At 41.8% G+C, this 19,264-nt stretch overlaps 1 protein-coding gene across 7 annotated transcripts; it reads right to left on the bottom strand.

The window, feature by feature from the left end:
* Positions 1 to 1,925: 1,925 nt before the first annotated feature.
* ptgr2 (prostaglandin reductase 2) lies at positions 1,926 to 11,027 on the bottom strand. Of its 7 annotated transcripts, XM_021573128.2 has the most exons (10): positions 10,895 to 11,026; positions 8,857 to 8,975; positions 8,396 to 8,587; positions 5,071 to 5,241; positions 4,634 to 4,870; positions 3,512 to 3,633; positions 3,212 to 3,299; positions 2,760 to 2,791; positions 2,228 to 2,267; positions 1,926 to 2,131 (listed from the first exon to the last, which is right to left on the bottom strand). In XM_021573128.2, the coding sequence occupies exons 1-9, from the start codon at positions 10,932 to 10,934 to the stop codon at positions 2,252 to 2,254; spliced, it is 1,017 nt and encodes a 338-aa protein (XP_021428803.2). In that variant the 5' UTR covers positions 10,935 to 11,026; the 3' UTR covers positions 1,926 to 2,131; positions 2,228 to 2,251.
* Positions 11,028 to 19,264: the final 8,237 nt, after the last annotated feature.

Here is a 19,264-nt window from a genome sequence, read left to right as displayed (position 1 = left end):
AGACCTGGCCGTCCCTCTAAACTTTCAGCTCATACAAGGAGAAGACTGATCAGAGATGCAGCCAAGAGGCCCATGATCACTCTGGATGAACTGCAGAGATCTACAGCTGAGGTGGGAGACTCTGTCCATAGGACAACAATCAGTCGTATATTGCACAAATCTGGCCTTTATGGAAGAGTGGCAAGAAGAAAGCTATTTCTTAAAGATATCCATAAAGTGTTGTTTAAAGTTTGCCACAAGCCACCTGGGAGACACACCAAACATGTGGAAGGTGCTCTGGTCAGATGAAACCAAAATTGAACTTTTTGGCAACAATGCAAAACGTTATGTTTGGCGTAAAAGCAACACAGCTGAACACACCATCCCCACTGTCAAACATGGTGGTGGCAGCATCATGGTTTGGGCCTGCTTTTCTTCAGCAGAGACAGGGAAGATGGTTAAAATTGATGGGAAGATGGATGGAGCCAAATACAGGACCATTCTGGAAGAAAACCTGATGGAGTCTGCAAAAGACCTGAGACTGGGACGGAGATTTGTCTTCCAACAAGACAATGATCCAAAACATAAAGCAAAATCTACAATGGAATGGTTCAAAAATAAACATATCCAGGTGTTAGAATGGCCAAGTCAAAGTCCAGACCTGAATCCAATCGAGAATCTGTGGAAAGAACTGAAAACTGCTGTTCACAAATGCTCTCCATCCAACCTCACTGAGCTCGAGCTGTTTTGCAAGGAGGAATGGGAAAACATTTTAGTCTCTCGATGTGCAAAACTGATAGAGACATACCCCCAAGCGACTTACAGCTGTAATCGCAGCAAAAGGTGGCGCTACAAAGTATTAACTTAAGGGGGCTGAATAATTTTGCACGCCCAATTTTTCAGTTTTTGATTTGTTAGTTTGAAATATCCAATAAATGTCGTTCCACTTCATGATTGTGTCCCACTTGTTGTTGATTCTTCACAAAAAAAGTTTTATATCTTTATGTTTGAAGCCTGAAATGTGGCAAAAGGTCGCAAAGTTCAAGGGGGCCGAATACTTTCGCAAGGCACTGTAGGTGCAGGAGCGTCACAATATTTTTGAGCTAATATTCATTAAGAGGAACATGGAGCTCAAGCAGTAGAAATGTTGAGGTCAAGCACTACTCTGGACTCAGGTTGGGGTTCAAGTTCTACATTGAATTAAGAAAATTGGAATTTAAGTTGAATAATGACTAAACTTTACTGATAGCGCCGCCCACAAGCAATGTGACATGGCGTCCACACCCAAGGGTTGAACAGTCTCTTTACCACTATGGCCACATCCCATTGTCCTCTTTTCCCCTGGGATGGGATCTTCAGTCAAGGAGTTGTGGTTCTCCTTTATAGAATGTATCAAAGTTCGTATTGGTCCCATGTATCAGGGTTCATTAGAGCATCGCACAAGTTGCCCAATGCTGATTATGAAGTGGAGATCAGAGGTTACATAACGATTGTCCAGAGCTGTACTTTTTATTCATGGTCAGCTTTAACACCAGAATGTGAAGGGTTGGCTGACTCAGTTTCACCAGCAGTTGCCCCAAGCTAGGTAGGTAGCCTGGGTGCCAGTCTGATTTTGCCAACTCCTCGTCAGGCCAAACATAACAAGTCCATAAGGACTTTGCATGAGAGCAGAATTAAACTGGCATCTGGGCAGAGCATAACCACTACTTTGATGTTTGCTGTAATGTTACGCTCATAAAATAGATTGTGGCAAGTGTAAAATCAGATACCATTTTCAAATTGATCATTGATTTTATTAATGGTTTATAGTGCTGTGAAATAAATTGTTTAGTCAAATGGAATGAGATCTAAGACTTCATTGAATTCTTTGCAATTTAGCATGTTGATAATTAGACTGTCACAGATCGGTTAAGTACATTAAAGGTTATAAGAAAAGAGACATTCAGTACAGTGTTGTAACTACAAATAATTTTATTCAGTCCATCCAGTTATTGTCAGTATAGAAATCAAAGGCAGGAAGTAGTGTAAAAAAAAAAAAAAAAGCTTGTGATTCCAGTAGCTTCTGATGGTGCCACCAGGGATTTGAATCAATCTGATATTTTAATGATCTGTTTACCAATGTTTCCTCCTTTCATCATGGAGCAAAAGGCCACTGCAAAATAAAGTAAAGCTCAATTCTCAGGTTTGTGGTAAAATGATTTTAAGATGGTCATTTAAGTGCAACTACACCATTACCAGCGACACTTACCTCCCATATTCTCAATGCCATTTACTACCGTCTCCAACACCTGAAGGGAGAATGGAGGGACAAATCATATAGTGCAAAAAAGACACTCAGATATGGGGGTCAAGCTGAGGGGGAAGGTTGAGTAACTACTTCTGGCAACATGGCGCCACTGTTCACCATGTGCTCAAAAAACTAATATTTTACCAGTTGTCTGTGCAGTTGGTCCTTGTGGGTCATAATTTGAGAAAAAATATCCACAGGAAAGAATAAATTTACCCAACTTAAGAGCGCCTGTAGGTATATGGTTCTGTCGGCTTGCATCTCGATGCCGTCACATGTAAAGCACACTATGTAAATAGCTGAATGTAACCGAACATTGCTGACCGAAGCACATTTCCTGTCAATCAGCCGGAAGCGCTTGAGTCGTATTGCGCCTCACCTGGGGTGTATTCATTGATCGGATTCCGTTGCAAAATGTTTAATCTGTTGTGAAAGTACAAAAACGACAGAATATAAAGACAAGCGTTCTGAAAGTCGTTTTAATAACACTTACCTTTGGATAATTTGTCTCAAATTTCCACCCACCTAAGGGCGAAATCAACAGGCAAAAAAAAAAAAAAAGGTAGTTCAAATGAAGTGTATGCAACATTCTGATTTGTAAAGAGGGCGGACTGAGACTTCCACACTCAGATTTGAAAGCTATCAAGGCTTCAATCAAAAAGAAAAATCTGACTAGTCAACTATTCTGATTAGGTGACTCAGTTGATCAGTCAATCAGAAAAACCTGAAAATATCAGATAGTGGCCACTGACTTTGGTATTTGATCAGTTTGGTGTTGAAAGCCCCCCCCCCCCCCCCCCCCCCCCCCCAAGTAACGACCTTAAATGTAGCACCATGTTGGTAGAAAAGTGAAGAACCCTCGTGAGAGAGGTCTACTACGTTTTAAACTTCAGAACTTCCAAGTATACAAAACATCAAGATGGACTCAGACAGACTTTGCCTTGCCTTGATCTGCCCCTCTCTGACCCACTGACTGAGCTGGATTATGCCGGCTTCGTGTTTCTCCATGTAGTTCAGCACCGTGAACCGCTCCCTGGTGGGATAGAGTAGAGCTTTCTAACACAGATGCAGACTGGGCCACCTAGCAGCTCAGGCATCTCAAATGTGTTAGAACCGCTTACAGATTAATCAAATATTTAGTAATACACTTCACAAATGACTATATTAAGTATACCATAATCATGTAAAGTACTACTGCAACGCCAAATGGTCCTTCAGTTACCTGAGAGACAGACCATAGAGTACCTGGTTATGTTTTTACTTTTCAGTGCCTCCCGAGTCTCATCACAGAGAGGTGGTGGGTAGGGCACGTCCTTGTTGTACTGGGAGATCTGTCCACAAAGGATCACGTGACCATCATTGTTCATCTGGAGATGAATGAAGGGAAGAGGAATGCGTGTCAGTCACTATCAGGGTGGACAGAGCAAAACTGCTCCATACTGCAGCGCCCCCCCCCCCCCCCCCCCCCCACTAATTGAGTCAGGTGTGAGGAGGGTTGGGAATTAAGGTCTTTAAGGTAATTCTTGCAGGAACATGTGGTGTGAGCCATTGTCTTTACACTGTACCACTTAGATGGTGTAAGTGTCCCACAATACCGTCGGAAGTAGTGGGGGAGCCATCTCTTAAAGATTTCAATCGAGCCGTCTCCTTACACCAGTCTCTCCTGGACCTAGTTTGTGACTGAAATTCATTTTTTTTGCATATCCTACTGAAATGTGTTCTTTCCTGCAGTCTGAACAGACAAAAAAGGTCACATTGGATAGGAGATTTCACTTTTGGTGATTTGAAGTCAAACGAAACAGATTCCTGGCCATGTGAATTGTCAAATCTGATTTGCCCTGTGGTTGACTGTTTTTTGGCATCTTGTTGCTTGCTAGATACTCTATTGAGAAGAACGTGGTAGCCAACTAGCATATTGTTTACAAGCAAATGAGTGAATGTCCTAGAAAGCGAGACAGCTAACATTGCCTAGCTAGTTGAGTGCTGTGGCTAGCCCAAAAGGACTAGGATAATCTTATCTTGAGGCTTTAAAGTGTTCTTACACTGATTTTGAAACTGCAATGCAACTGGAAAAACGTCCACGGCAGGCACTGTCGTCGCAATCTTGCTACATAACTTCTGAGTGATGGGAAGCAGGAGCACCAATCATCCTACACTACTGCACACACCCGTTGTTATTCTGACAACTAGTGTAGCCACTTCAAATGATTGCCGTCTGAGGACACAAATTGAGTACTATATAGGTAGAGAACATTGAAAACAAGGCTAGGTCAATAATGCAATTCTGACAAATGCAGATAGAACCACAGTCCCAATCTCAATATCCTGTCTGCGTCAAGACGCCTAAAGACAGTAAAGCCTGCTTACCTGTGCTATTACAGCATCGCTTATGGGCCCTCCCACATTGTCAAAGTAGACATCCACTCCATTAGGACAACTTTCTTTCAGTGCTGTGGCTACATCCCCCTGACGGTAGTTGACTGCTGCAGAGAACCCCAGATCCTCCACAAGGACTCTGCACTTCTCATCAGACCCACAGATCCCCACCACCCTGGTACAGCCATCCACACGACCAATCTGGAGAGCAGGAGGAACACAGAAACCCTGCTAGTCAAAGTCATCTCTTGCGTCCCATCACCTCACCCTTGTAAAACGCATTGATGGAAAATGTCAGAGGGACCTTGGAACGCAAGTGTTTTGGGGGCAAGTATAGAGAATGTGAGGATAGACAAATGACAACCACTATTCAAAGAGACCCTACCATGTTTAACGAGATCAGGTTACTGTAACATGCTTGTGTTTACCTGCCCAGCTACGGACCCACAAGCCCCTGCAGCTCCACTGACCACCATGGTCTGATTGGCTCCGTCGGTCACATGACCCTTCTCTCTAACACCCAATAGTGCAGTGAGACCAGGCATGCCAACTGCACCCAGGAAGTAGGATATGTGTCCATCAACCAGCTGTGGCTCAACCTGTAGAAAACTTAGATAATTTTAGAAAAACAAAACAGTCCAAGAACATAGCTATACTGTACAGGCTCCTTCCTATATAGGCACGATTTCAGAAACTATGGTGGATCTGCTCATCTCAGTAGTATGAAAAGGGCACTAGACCGATATACTGAAGCAAAAACCCTGTCTTAAGTCAGTTAGGCGCACCACTTCATTGTAATGTCAGAATAGAGATTATTTAATTCAGCTTTTAATTCTTTCATCACATTCCCAGTGGATCAGAAGTTTACATACTGAGTACTTGGTAGCATTGCCATTAAATTGTTTAACTTGTTAAGGCGGAAACCCTCGACAACATCCGCTGAAAAGGCAGAGAGCGCGAAATTCAGAAACATTTAACTGTCATACATTCACAAGTGCAATACACCAAATTAAAAGCTTCACTTCTTGTTAATCTACCATCGTGTCAGATTTCAAAAAGGCTTTACAGCGAAAGCACACCATATGATTATTTTAGGTCAGAGCCTAGTCACAAAAAACAGCCATTTTCCAGCCAAAGAGAGGAGTCACAAAAAGCAAAGAAATAAAAATTCATCACTAACCTTTGATGATCATCAGATGGCACTCATAGGACTTCAATAAAGTTCATATTTATATCCAAAAACCTCAGTTTACATTGGCACTTTACAGTCTGTAATGTTGTGCCTCAAACAGCCGAGAGCCACATGAATTTACAGAAACTCAAACTTTGATAAAAGAGAACTATTATGTACAGAATTATAGATATACTTAATGCAACCGCTGTCAGATTTCAAAAAAGCTTTACAGAAAAAGCAAACCATGCAATAATCTGAGTACGGCGCTCAGACACAAACAAGCCATGCAGATACCTGCCATGTTGTGGAGTCAGTAAGTCAGAAAAATAATTATGACCAAAGGTAAGTGAATATTTATCAGAATGCACTCCCAGGAATCCCAGTGCCACAATAAATGTTTGATTTGTTCGATAATGTCCATCATTTATGTCCAAATACCTCCTTTTGTTAGCGTGTTTAGTAAACAAATCCAAACTCACAATGCGCGGGCAAGTCCAGGCAAAAGTTCAAAACGTTATTTCGTAGAAACATGTCAAACGATGTATAGAATCAATCCTTAGGATGTTAACATATATCTTCAATAATGTTCCAACTGGAGAATTCCTTTCTCTTTAGAAATGCAAATAGAACGCAGGTCGCTCATGGGTGCGCGTGTGATCAGCTCATTCGCCCCCACTTCAGTAGTAGCCTCAAACAAGGTTCTAAAGACTGACAACTAGTGGAAGCCTTAGGCAGTGCAATATGACCCCATAGACACTATATTTGATAGGCAATGAGTTGAAAAACTACAAACCTCAGATTTCCCACTTCCTAGTTGGATTTCAGGTTCTCACCTGCCATACGAGTTCTGTTATACACAGACATCATTCAAACAGTTTTAGAAACTTCAGAGTGTTCTATCCAATACTACAAATAACATGTAGCTTCTGGGCCCGAGTAGCAGGACGTTTACTCTGGGCACGCTTTTCATCCGAACGTGAAAATGCTTCCCCCTATCCCAAACGTGTCAGGTAGCCTTATACAAGTTTCCCACAATAAGTTGGGTGAATTTTGGCCCACTCCTGACAAAGCTGGTGTAACAGAGTCAGGTTTGTAGGCCTCTTTGCGCGCACACGCGTTAACAGTTCTTCCCACAAATTTATGGAATTGAGGTCAGGGCTTTGTGATGGCCACTCCAATACCTTGACATTGTTGTCCTTAAGCCATTTTGCCACAACTTTGGAAGTATGCTTGGGGTCATTGTCCATTTGGAAGACCCATTTGCGACCAATCTTTAACTTCCTGACTGATGTCTTGAGATGTTGCTTCAATATCCACAATTTTCCATCCTCATAACTCAATCTATTTTGTGAAGTGCACCAGTCCCTCCTGCAGCAAAGCACCCCCACAACATGATGCTGCCACCACCGTGCTTCACGGTTGGGATGGTGTTCTTCGGCTTGCAAGCATCCCCTTTTACCTCCAAGCATAACAATGGTCTTTATGGTTCTATTTTTGTTTCATCAGACCAGAGGACATTTCTCCAAAAAGTTCAATCCTAGTCCCCATGTGGCTTCTTCCTTGCTGAGCGGCCTCTCGGGTTATGTCGATATAGGACTCGTTTTACTGTGGATAGATATTTGTACCCGTTTCTTCCAGCATCGTCACAAGGTCCTTTGCTGTTGTTCTGGGATTGATTTGCACTTTACGCACCAAAGTACGTTCATCTCTAGGAGACAGAAAGCATCTCCTTCCTGAGCAGTATGACAGCTGCGTGGTACCATGGGGTTTACTTGCATACTCTTGTTTGTACAGATGAACGTGGTACCTTCAGGCATTTGGAAATTGCGCCCAAGGATGAACCAGACTTGTGGAGGGCTACCATTTGTTTTCGGAGGTCTTGGCTGATTTATTTTGATTCTCCCATTATGTCAAGCACAGAGGCACTGAGTTTGAAGGTCGGCCTTGAAATACAGCCACACCTCCAATTGACTCAAATGATGTCAATTAGCCTATAAGAAACTTCTAAAGCCATGACATTTTCTGGAATTTTCCAAGCTGTTTGAAGGTAGTCAACTTAGTGCATATAAACTTCTGACTCACTGGAATTGTGACAGTGAATTATAAGTGAAATAATCGGTCTGTAAACAATTGTTGGAAAAATGTATTGTGTCATGCACAAAGTAGATATCCTAACTGACTTGCCAAAACTATAGTTTGTTAACAAGAAATTTGTGGAGTAGTTGAAAAACAAGTTAATGACTCCAACCTAACTGTATGTAAACTTCCGACGTCAACTGTATATGGCCAATATACCACAGCTAAGGGCTATTCTTAAGACATCTAGGCACTCCGTTTTGTCTTAAGAATAGCCCTTAGCTGTGGTATATTGGCCCTATTCACCACAAACTCCCGAGGTGCCTTATTGCCATTATAATCTGGTTAGAGCAGTAACAAAAACAAAAAACACACAAAAAAATCATACCTGTGATATATGGTGATATACCACAGCTGTCAGCAAGTCAGCATTCAGGGCTCGAACTACCCAGTTTATAATGTAGGATAGATAAACTAGTGGATGGATGATAAACTAAACCTACCTTCTGTAAGAGCTTTTCATCCATCAAACATTGTGTCTGCCAGTGCCAGTTGAACGAGGTGACCATGTCATCCACAGAGAGGCCATCGCAGCGGCTTAACTCAACCACCCCGACGCCTCCACCGTCCACACACTCAGACAGCCCCCATGGAGCCAGGTACTCAGCGCCTGTGTCTTCGTTCATGCGACATCGCTACAAGACGAATATGGAATGTCATTATGAACAGTGTATTTGTTTAGGGTACCTTACCATAACTTAACTGGGCACTTGTGAAAGTAAAATGGCTGTTTGTATGCCTATAATTGCATTTCATGCAGGTGTTAACCATATCTTTATATAGCCTATATAAAATAGGAAACTTATCGTAGGTTACTAATGGTCCCATTTTGTTTATTTCATGCACATTTGATAGTCAGCAAAGTGCAGACAAATTTCATATTTTCTTTCTAGCCATGCATCACCATGTAAGGGTCAACAGACAGGAAGAGGGTCCGGACAAGGACTTGTCCTTCTTTCAGAAAAGGTCCTACAATCGCCTCTTCCACACGGAAATGACCAGGGACTGGCTCTCCATCAGTCCCTGTAAAACACAAACATAGAAGAGCCATTCTGAGGGTTCTGCTCCGGACGGAGCAATTGGAAAATAATTTAGGTTGCAACCCCTGGTCATAACTGACTTGAAGTTAGGATCATTTATGCAGCAGGTTATGATAATTAGGTTAAGGTTCACTCTGGAAAGAGTCACGAACACGATGATGTTCTCAGTTTCTCTACGACCCCCACAAGTGTCACAGGACTCATCTGAAGGTAACCATACAAAACAAAAGGAAGTATGGAGGTAGTTTTATGCAACCAAAAAAAAAAAGGGGTTAAATGTTAAAAACAAATATTTCCTGACCTCTCTTATTTGGGGTGGCAGGTGGTTAGAGCATTGGGCCAGCAACCAAAAGATTGGCAACTAAGGGATTTGATCCAGCAAAGTAAAAATCTGTCCTTCTACCCCTGAACAAAGCCTTTAACCCACTGTTCCCCAGTAGGCCGAAATTGTATATAAGAATGTTCTTAACCTACTTGCCTAGTTTATACCTAAAGGGTATAACCTAAAGGGTATAAAGTCCCACACAATTTTTCCTTAGCCAAAAAAATAAGTCTTGTTACCTTATATGAATGTATTTATGGGCTATAGTAGTAAAGCCCCTACACCATTAAACTGAGGTTGTCACATGCGCTGAATACAAGTGTAGATTTTAACATGCTTTAAGAAAAAAAAATCCCAACAATGCAGTTAATATTGTAATGAAACAGCAGGGAGCTGGTCTCGAACCCGAGGTCCGGCGCGCTGTCGGCTGTGCGCAGGGTCTATAAACCCAGGGTCGAGATAGAGATATATATTAGTAACTAGGCAAGTCGGTTAAAAACAAAGAACAAATTCTAAATTACAACTGACTTGTTCAGGGGCAGTTTTACATTCGATCCAGCAATTTTTCGGTTACTGGCCCAACGCTTTAACCATTAGGCTAGAGCACAATTAGTCAGGAGGCGTGTAAAACCGCAGCCATTCCCTCGAACGCCATTAAATAATCTTTGATAGTGTTTACCGTGCTCACGTCGCATTGGAATTTCGCGCTTACGTAGCCAAAAGGCATGCAGATGACTATAATGACATTGTTCTGTCTGAAATCGCAATGAGCAAGAACAATTAGCAAGATATTTGACCGGATTTATAAATGTGAAGCATCCGGTTGGTGTTTCCTCTCACTACCACATATGGTGATGAGGAACCCCAGTGGCCGACAGTAGAAGGAATTTGGTCAACATTCTGCATATTCTCTCATTGATTAAACATTTGATCTCCAAAGTGCTGTTTCCAAAGCTATCATTCTAAAAAAATTGCGTTCAGGAACGCAAGGGAGAATTGCGATATTGCACACAGGAATTTGAGTAGGTGTTCCCTAACGGAAATATGGCTCCGCCCACCTTGCTTTTTCTGCCCACTATAATTAATTTGACTCAATAGCGCCATCTGCTTGCGTTTGGACGACCACCTATGCTAATTACAGCTAACTGTATGTAAATATTGCAGTGTTTCTATCTTTACAGCTAATAAAATGGACAAGGGACCCAACCAAAGATGTCCGTTTGGAAACCGGTTTTTTTTGTACGCGTTTATTTGCAATCCTACCCATACAAGAGTTGCAGTCAGGAACTTTTGACGAAGTTATGCTGCATTCACGTACTAGTTGGAACTAGGACAATTTCGACATACTAACCTGCTTGAAAGCGGCACGTGCATAACTACAACCAGATGGCAAGTTGTACATTTGAGTTTAGTTCCGACTTGGGTGTGAATGCCGTAACGCCATTAATGCGATGCTAATCATTGACCAGTCGTTTCAAAAAAAGTTAACAACTATTTTCATTCATACACGCGCTAGGGTACAATTGACCGCTATATGAGAATTATACAGTGTATCACACAGCTGAGAAGTCTACACATACCAGGTCGGGAGTTAAGCACCACTCTCTGCACAAGCAACATATTCTCTCGTCAAAATGGCAGAAGTAAACGTTGTTTTTATTGAAGTCTTTCTTCTTCGATTAGGTTTAATGGCGGTTGGCATCCAATAAATGTTGCATCACCGCCACCTACTAGACTGGAGTATAACTCCCTTAACTTATAAGTATAACTACCTTATACTTATATCATTTTTACATTTAAAATATCAACAACAACAAAAATGTTTGACTAAAAATACTCTACCATCTAATACACTCACAAAAACAAAACAAAAATGACCATACACCACTATACCTCTCTGCAGCTGCCACCACAACCTCTATTTTCTGCTACTTACAGTACAGTTGATAACCATTACTATAAATGCCATGTACTGGTACAGATCTACCACTCACACCACTCCTCTCAGGATCCCTCCCCCTTGACCCATCTTCCTCTACTTTCTTCACTGCCTCAGCATATGACAACTTCTACACTACTCTAACCCTGGAAACCTCAACCTGCCTCTCCGAGGCCCCATTGGCACCCCATACAATCAACACGTACCACTACTTTCCCCAATGCTACACGTTCCTCTGTCTCATGCTTCATTTAAGTAATGGAAAATTTGCACAATTATCAATATATTATCGATATACTGTTCACTAGTTATCATACAAAGAATAATAAAAATTATTCTAGAAGATATGTCTTTTTTCCTAAAGGTCAACAATGTTTTTTGGTGCATACCCTATCATTTATTTCACTGTACAACATTTTCTTTCTGTTGTGTTGCAATTAAAGGGGCGGGGTCCACTGAACTCAGGAGCGCTTCTAGTTAAAGAGTGGCCAATCAGCTTAAACACAATCTTTGTTCCATATTAGACATACATACATAATTCCCAGTCCATTGTGTCACGGTAAAAGATGGGCCCATTCTACTCAGGACAACTTCTAGTTTCCAAATCCACAGAGTTTTCGCCCAGAGAAGCGTCAGTGCTCATTTTGCAGACCTTAAATAGTGGCCTATCAGCTGAAATGCAGTGTGTTTTTATATTGGACATAACGCTACATATTTCACAGTGCAAAATGATTTTGAACCATAAACGAGGTTATATAAAGTGTTGCAGGACATCTACTGTGGTCAAACAGCTTAATGTAGAGTGCCTGGACAAATATACAAATGGACAAATGTACAAATATAGCACTGTACAGGAAAAACAATTGATTGTTTGTGTCCATAAAACCAGGGTTCAGTCTGCACTTTTGTTCTGTCGCTTTAACTGTTTACTGACTGACTAATTACAAAACAATAAATTAACTATTTTAGCTTCCTCTTTGTTTGCTTCCAGTTTGAAATAAAACACCATTCTATACTAGTCTTGTACTCTTGGCTTGCCCTGTACTGGAGGTGACAAATTATGACTATTAGCAGGTGATTCGGTGAGAAGCTAACTGCTTAAGTGAAACACTGGAAATAATGTGATCAGTAGATGGAGTGTTAACTGACTGGCATACCTGTAAATGACCCACATTATCCTAATGATGAGACGGCTGCAGACTTCACTCATTTAAATCAGCCAGCCTTTACTTGCCAAAACGTGCATCAGGTCAAGTGTTCTGGTTAGACAAATAAAATATATTTTTTGAGGCAGTATTTATATTTTTATTTATTTATTTAACTAGGCAAGTCAGTTAATAAAAAAATTCTTATTTTCAACAACAGCCTAGGAACAGTGGGTTAACTGCCTTGTTCAGGGGCAGAACGACAGATTTTTACCTTGTCAGCTTGAGGATTTGGTCTTGCAACCTTTCGGTTACTAGTCCAATGCTCTAACCACTAGGCTACCTGCCGCTCCAAGTATCCCAGTAAGATCGTGTTGCTACAGGTTAGTATCACCCCCACTTTTTCCTTCTTAAAATGACAATGTTGATTCAAGCAGTTTGTGCCCACTGGGTTGATACCCATGAGATGTAGAGGATCTTGCATATTATTTAAAACTTCTGTTTTACTGTTGATCAATTTCACAAAAAGTATTTAATTCAATTCATTGAAATATTTGTAATGAATAAGCTTTTTTGAACAAATATCTCGACTTTTTGAATAAACAATGTTTTTTTTGTAGAACGAGTGTACACTTTGTGGATTTGGAAACTACAAGTGCTCCTGGTATAAGGGCACAAGGCGAGACCCAGATGCAGACATAGGAGGAAGATGGTTAGAGTCCAAGATGTTTATTAACAACCCAAAAGGGGTAGGCAAGAGAATGGTCATGGACAGGCAAAAGGTCAAAACCAGTTCAGAGATCCAGAGGTACAGAATGGGAGGCAGGCTCGAGGTCAGGGCAGGCAGAATAGAATGGAGTCCAGAAAACAGGGAAAGGCCAAAACGGGGAGGACTAGTAGACAAGAATGGAACAGTCAACACACTGGTTGACTTGAACATACAAGACAAACTGGCACAGTGAGACAGGAAACACAGGAATAAATATACCAGGGAAAATAAGCAACACCTGGAGGGGGTGGAGACAATCACAAGGACAGGTGAAACAGATCAGGGTGTGACACCTGGGTCAAATGGACCCCCCCTTTTACTGTGATTCAAGGTACAGAAAATTGTGTACTTTGCAGTATATACACAATATATACAAAAGTATGTGGACAAAGCTTCAAATTTGTGAATTCGGCTATTCAGTCACATCTGTTGCTGACAGCACACAGCCATACAATCTCCATAGAAAAACATTGGCAGTAGAATGGTTTTACTGAAGAGCTCAGTGACTTTCACCGTGCCACTGTTATAGGATGCCACCTTTCCAACAAGTCAGTTCGTCAAATTTCTGCCCTGCTAGAGCTGCCCCTGTCAACTGTAAGTGCTGTTACTGTGAAGTGGAAACGTCTAGGAGCAACAACGGTTCAGCCGCAAAGTGGTAGGCCACACAAGATCACAGAACGGGACCGCCGATTGCTGAAGCGCATAGTGCGTAAAATCATCTGTACTCAGTTGCAACACTCAGTACAGGGTTCCAAACTGCCTGTTGAAGCAACGTCAGTGCAAGAACTGTTCGTCAGGAGCTTCATGAAGTGGGTTTCCATGGCCGAGCAGCCGCACACAAGCCTAAGATCACCATGCGCAATGCCAAGCTTTGGCTGGAGTTGGACTCCATTGGACTCTGGAGCAGTGGAAACGCGTTCTCTGGAGTGATGAATCACGATTCACCATCTGACAGTCCGACGTATGAATCTGGGTTTGGCGGATGCCAGGCGAACACTACCTGCCCCAATGCATAGTGCCAACTGTAAAGTTTGGTGGAGGTGGAATAATGGTCTGTGGCTGTTTTTCATGGTTCGGGCTAGGCCCCTTAGTTCCAGTAAAGGGAAATCTTAATGCTATAGCATGCAATGACATTTTAGACAATTCTATGCTTCCAACTTTGTGGCAACAGTTCGGGGAAGGCCCTTTCTTGTTTCAGAATGGCAATGCCCCTGCGCAAGGTCCATACAGAAATTATTTGTCTAGATCGGTGTGGAAGAACTTGACTGGCCTGCACAGAGCCCTGACCTCAACCCCATCGGACACGTTTGGGCTGAATTGGAATGGCGACTGCAAGCCAGGCCTAATCCCCCCAACATCAGTGCCCAACCTCACTAATGCTGCTGTTCCTGCATCAATGTTCCAACATCTAGTGGAAAGCCTTTCCAGAAGAGTGGAGACTGTTATAGCAGCAAAGGGGTGGATCTACTCCATATTAATGCCCCTGACTACTGTAGCTGGAAATGGCAGATTTTTAATGGTATATTTACAGAGGCGTACAGAGGCCCATTATCAGCAACCATCCCTCCTGTGTTCCAATGGCACGTTGTGTTAGCTAATCCCAAGTTTATAATTTTAAAAGGCTAATTGATCATTAGAAAACCCTTTTTAAATTATGTTAGCACAGCTGAAAACTGTTGTCCTGATTAAAGAAGCAATAAAACTGGCCTTCTTTATACTAGTTGAGTATCTGGAGCATTTGTGGGTTTTGATAACAGGCTCAAAATGGCCAGAAACAAATAACTTTCCAGCGGACCCGGGCAAACTGTCTCTTACCAGAAAAGAAAGAGTGGGAGGCCCTGGTGCACAACTGAGCAAGACGACAAGTACATTAGAGTGTCTAGTTTGAGAAACAGATGCCTCACAAGTCCTCAACTTGCAGCTTCATTAAATAGTACCTGCAAAACACCAGTCTCAATGTCAACAGTGTTAGCTGATGCTGTGCACCGTTAGCTGTGCTAACATAATTGCAAAAGGGTTTTCTAATGATCAATTAGCTTTTTAAAATGATTAACTTGGATTAGCTAACACAATGTGCCATTAACAATGTCTACACTGTATTTCTGATCAATTTGATGTTATTTTAAATGGACAAAAAAGTGATTTTCTTTCAAAAACAAGGACATTTCTAAGTGACCCCAAACTTTTAAACAGTAGTGTATTTTTGGTGTCCAACATGAAAAACGGATTGGATATAGGCTGATAGGCCACTCTGTAAGGGCTGCAGAATGAGCAGTGAAGTTCTGGGAAACTCTGTGGATTTGGAAAGAACTGACTCCGCTTTTACTGCGACTCAGTGTAGGCTACAGGAAATTGTGTTACACTGCAATACAGTGCCTTCAGAAAGTATTCACACTACATTACTTTTCCCACTTTTTGTTGTGTTACAGCCTGAATTTAAAATTGATTAAATTGAGATTTGTCATTGGCTGACTCATAATATCCCATAATGTCAAAGTGGAATTATGTTTTGAGACTTTTTGGTTGCGCTAATTGCACTGTATATAACCTGGTTCAAGCATTCATAACATTATCTTGAAGCACAGTTATGCCAAAACGTTGGTGATTTACCCAATAAATTACTGAGAGCTTGTATAGATATTTCACCTAAATTTAACCAGGTAGGCAAGTTGAGAACAAGTTCTCATTTACAATTGCAACCTGGCCAAGATTAAGCAAAGCAGTTTGACACAGTTACACATGGAGTAAAACAGTCAATACAGTAGAAAAATAAGTCCATATACAATGTGAACAAATGAGGTGAGATAAGGGTGGTAAAGGGAAAAAAAGGCCATTGTGGCAAAGTAAATACAATATAGCAAGTAAAACACTGGTATGGTAGATTTGCAGTGGAAGAATGTGCAAAGTAGAAATAATGGGGTGCAAAGGAGCAAAATAAACAAATACAGAAAGAGGTAGTTGTTTGGGCTAAATTATAGATGGGCCATGTACAGGTGCAGTAATCTGTGAGCTGCTCTGACAGCTGGTGCTTAAAGCTAGTGAGGGAGATACTGTATATACACACACAATACTCTGCCCATATATTTAACTAGGCAAGTCAGTTAAGAACCAATTCTTGTTTACTATGACAGCCTACACCGGCTGACGCTGGGCCAATTGTGCGCCACACTATTGGACTCCCAATCACAGCCGGTTGTGATACAGCCTGGATTCAAACTAGGGTCTGTAGTGACACCTCAAGCACTAAGATACAGTGCCTTCAACCGCTGTGCCACTCAGGAGCATATGAAGTAATGTATATACAATATTTATAGCCATAAATTTAGTGAAAAGCTGTAAACATACACATTGTTTCACATCCTTTAATAAACAGATTCATGAACACAATAGGCTACAACCCGCTTCACAGCTCCCATGGAAAAGTCTATTGTAGCTTCATGCTGACAAAAGAGTAGCAGAGGAAGGAGTTCGCTTCTTCAGCAATGTTCTCTAAAATATTACGTGTTACAGTGGTGTGTCGCTCATCTCTGTACCCCACACAGCCGAAATCTTTCTGTCCCACAGTCGAGCAGTGAATTTCAAACACAGATGCAACTGCCAAGACCAGGGAGGATTTCCAATGCCTCGCAAAGGGCACCTATTGGTAGATGGGTAAAAATAAAACAAACATTGAATATCCGTTTGAGCATGGTGAAGTTATTAATCTTTGGGTGGTGTATCAATACACCCCAGTCACAAAGATACAGACATCCTTCCTAAGGAAACACTCAGGGATTTCACCATGAGGCCAATGGTATCTTTAAAACAGTTACAGAGTTGAATGGCTGTGATAAGAGAAAACTGTGGATGGATCAACATTGTAGTTACTTCACAGAATAAAAATATTCCAAAACATGCATCCTGTTTATAATAAGGCACTAAAGCAAAACTGCAAAAAAAAAAAAAAAGGCAAAGAAATGTACTTTATATTCTGAATACTAAGAATTGTGTTTGTGGCAAATCCTACACAACACTATCAGAACTCAGGATAAGACCCAGATGCAGACAGCTAGAGTCAGATGTTTATTGACCCAAACCGGGGTTAGGTAAAAGACAGGTCAAAGGCAGGCAGATGTCCGTAATCCAGGGCAGAGTCAATAAGGTACAGAACAGCAGGCAGGGTCGGCGTCAGGACAGGCAGAGGTTCGAAAACGGGTCAGAGTCAGACAGGTACAGAACGGTAGGCAGGCTCGGGGTCAGGGCAGGCAGAACGGTCAGAACCGGGGAAACTAGGAAACAGAACTTGAGAAAGCACAGAGACGGCAAAACATGCTGGTAAGACAAACTGGCAGAAAAACAGAACACAGATATAAATACACTGGGGATAATGGGCAACACCTGTAGGGGGGGGGGGGGGGTGGAGACAAGTACAAAGATAAGTGAAACAGATGAGGGTGTGACAAACATCAGAGTACCACTTCATATTTTTAAGCATGGTGGTTGCTGCATCATGTTATGGGTATGCTTGCCATCGGCAAGGACTAGGAAGTTTAGGATAAAATTCAATGGAATAGAGCTAAGCACAGGGAAAACCTGGGTCAGTATGCTTTCCAACAGACACTCACTTCAGCAGGACAATAACCTAAAACAAGGCCAAATGTACACTGGAGTTGCTAACCAAGATGACATTGAATGTTCCTGAGTGGCCTAGTTACAGTTTTGACTTAAATCAGCTTGAAAATCTAAGGCAAGACTTGAAAATGGCTGTCTAGTGATGATCAACCACCAACTTGACAGAACTTGAAGACTATTAAAAAGAATAATGTGCAAATATTATACAATCCATGTGTGCAAAGATCTTAGAGACTTACATTAAGACTCACAGCTGCCAAAGGAGATTCTAACATGTGAATACTTATGTAAATGAGATGTGTATTTCATTTTCAAAAAATGTGCAAAAAATGTATAAAAACATGTTCACTTTGTCATTATGGGGTATTGGGTGAGAAAAAAGTATATTTAATCAATTTTGAATTCAGGCTGTAACAAAACTAGGAATAAGTCAAGGGGCGCTCCCGCGATATGCAACTTTTCAGGGAAGTTAGGAACCAATATGCACAGACATTTAGGAAAGCAAAGGCTAGCTTTTTCAAACAGAAATTCTCATCCTGTAGCACAAACTCCAAAAAGTTATGGGACACTAAAGTCCATGGAGAATAAGAGCACCTCCCAGCTGCCCACTGCACTGAGGCTAGGAAACACTCACCACCAATAAATCCATGATAATTGAGAATTTCAATAAGCATTTTTCTACGGCTGGCCATGCTTTCCACCTGGCTACCCCTACCCGGTCAACAGCCCTGCACCCCCCCCACAGCAACTTGCCCAAGCCTCCCCCATTTCTCTTTCACCCAAATCCAGATAGCTGATGTTGTGAAAGAGCTGCAAACTCTGGACCCCTACAAATCAGCCAGGCTAGATAATCCGGACCCTCTCTAAAATTCTGCCAAAATTGATGCAAACCCTGTCCACCTCTTTCGTATCGTCTGAGATCCCCAAAGATTGGGAAGCTGCCACACTCATCCCCCTCTTCAAAAGGGGGAGACCCAAATTGCTACAGACCTATATCTATCCTACCTTTAAGGTCTTCAAAAGACAAGTTAACAAAACAGATCACCGACCATGTCGAATCCCACCATACCTTCTCCGCTATGCAATCTGGTTTCCGAGCTGGTGATGGGTGCACCTCAGCCACGCTCAAGGTTCTAAACGATATCATAACCGCCATCGATAAGAGACAATATGTAACAAATGTCATCGGGAGAAGCAGAAGAGGACCAAGGTGCAGCGTGGTAAGTATTCATAATGCGTTTAATAAATACAAACACCTGACCAAAAACAATAACCAAACAGTTCTGCAAGGTAGAAAACAACTACCCACAAACACAGGTGGGAACAGGCTACCTAAGTATGGTTCTCAATCAGAGACAACGATTGACAGCTGCCTCTGATTGGGAACCATACCAGGCCAAACACATAGAAATACAACACACAGAACAAAACATAGAATGAATAACATGGAATGCCCACCCCAACTCACGCCCTGACCAAACCAAAA

The sequence above is a fragment of the Oncorhynchus mykiss genome, chromosome 19 (assembly GCF_013265735.2).
Source record: "Oncorhynchus mykiss isolate Arlee chromosome 19, USDA_OmykA_1.1, whole genome shotgun sequence".
In the NCBI taxonomy this organism is placed as follows: Eukaryota; Metazoa; Chordata; class Actinopteri; order Salmoniformes; family Salmonidae; genus Oncorhynchus; species Oncorhynchus mykiss.
Note: the sequence above shows the minus strand (reverse complement) of the source record. Positions and strands in the feature narration are given on the sequence as shown.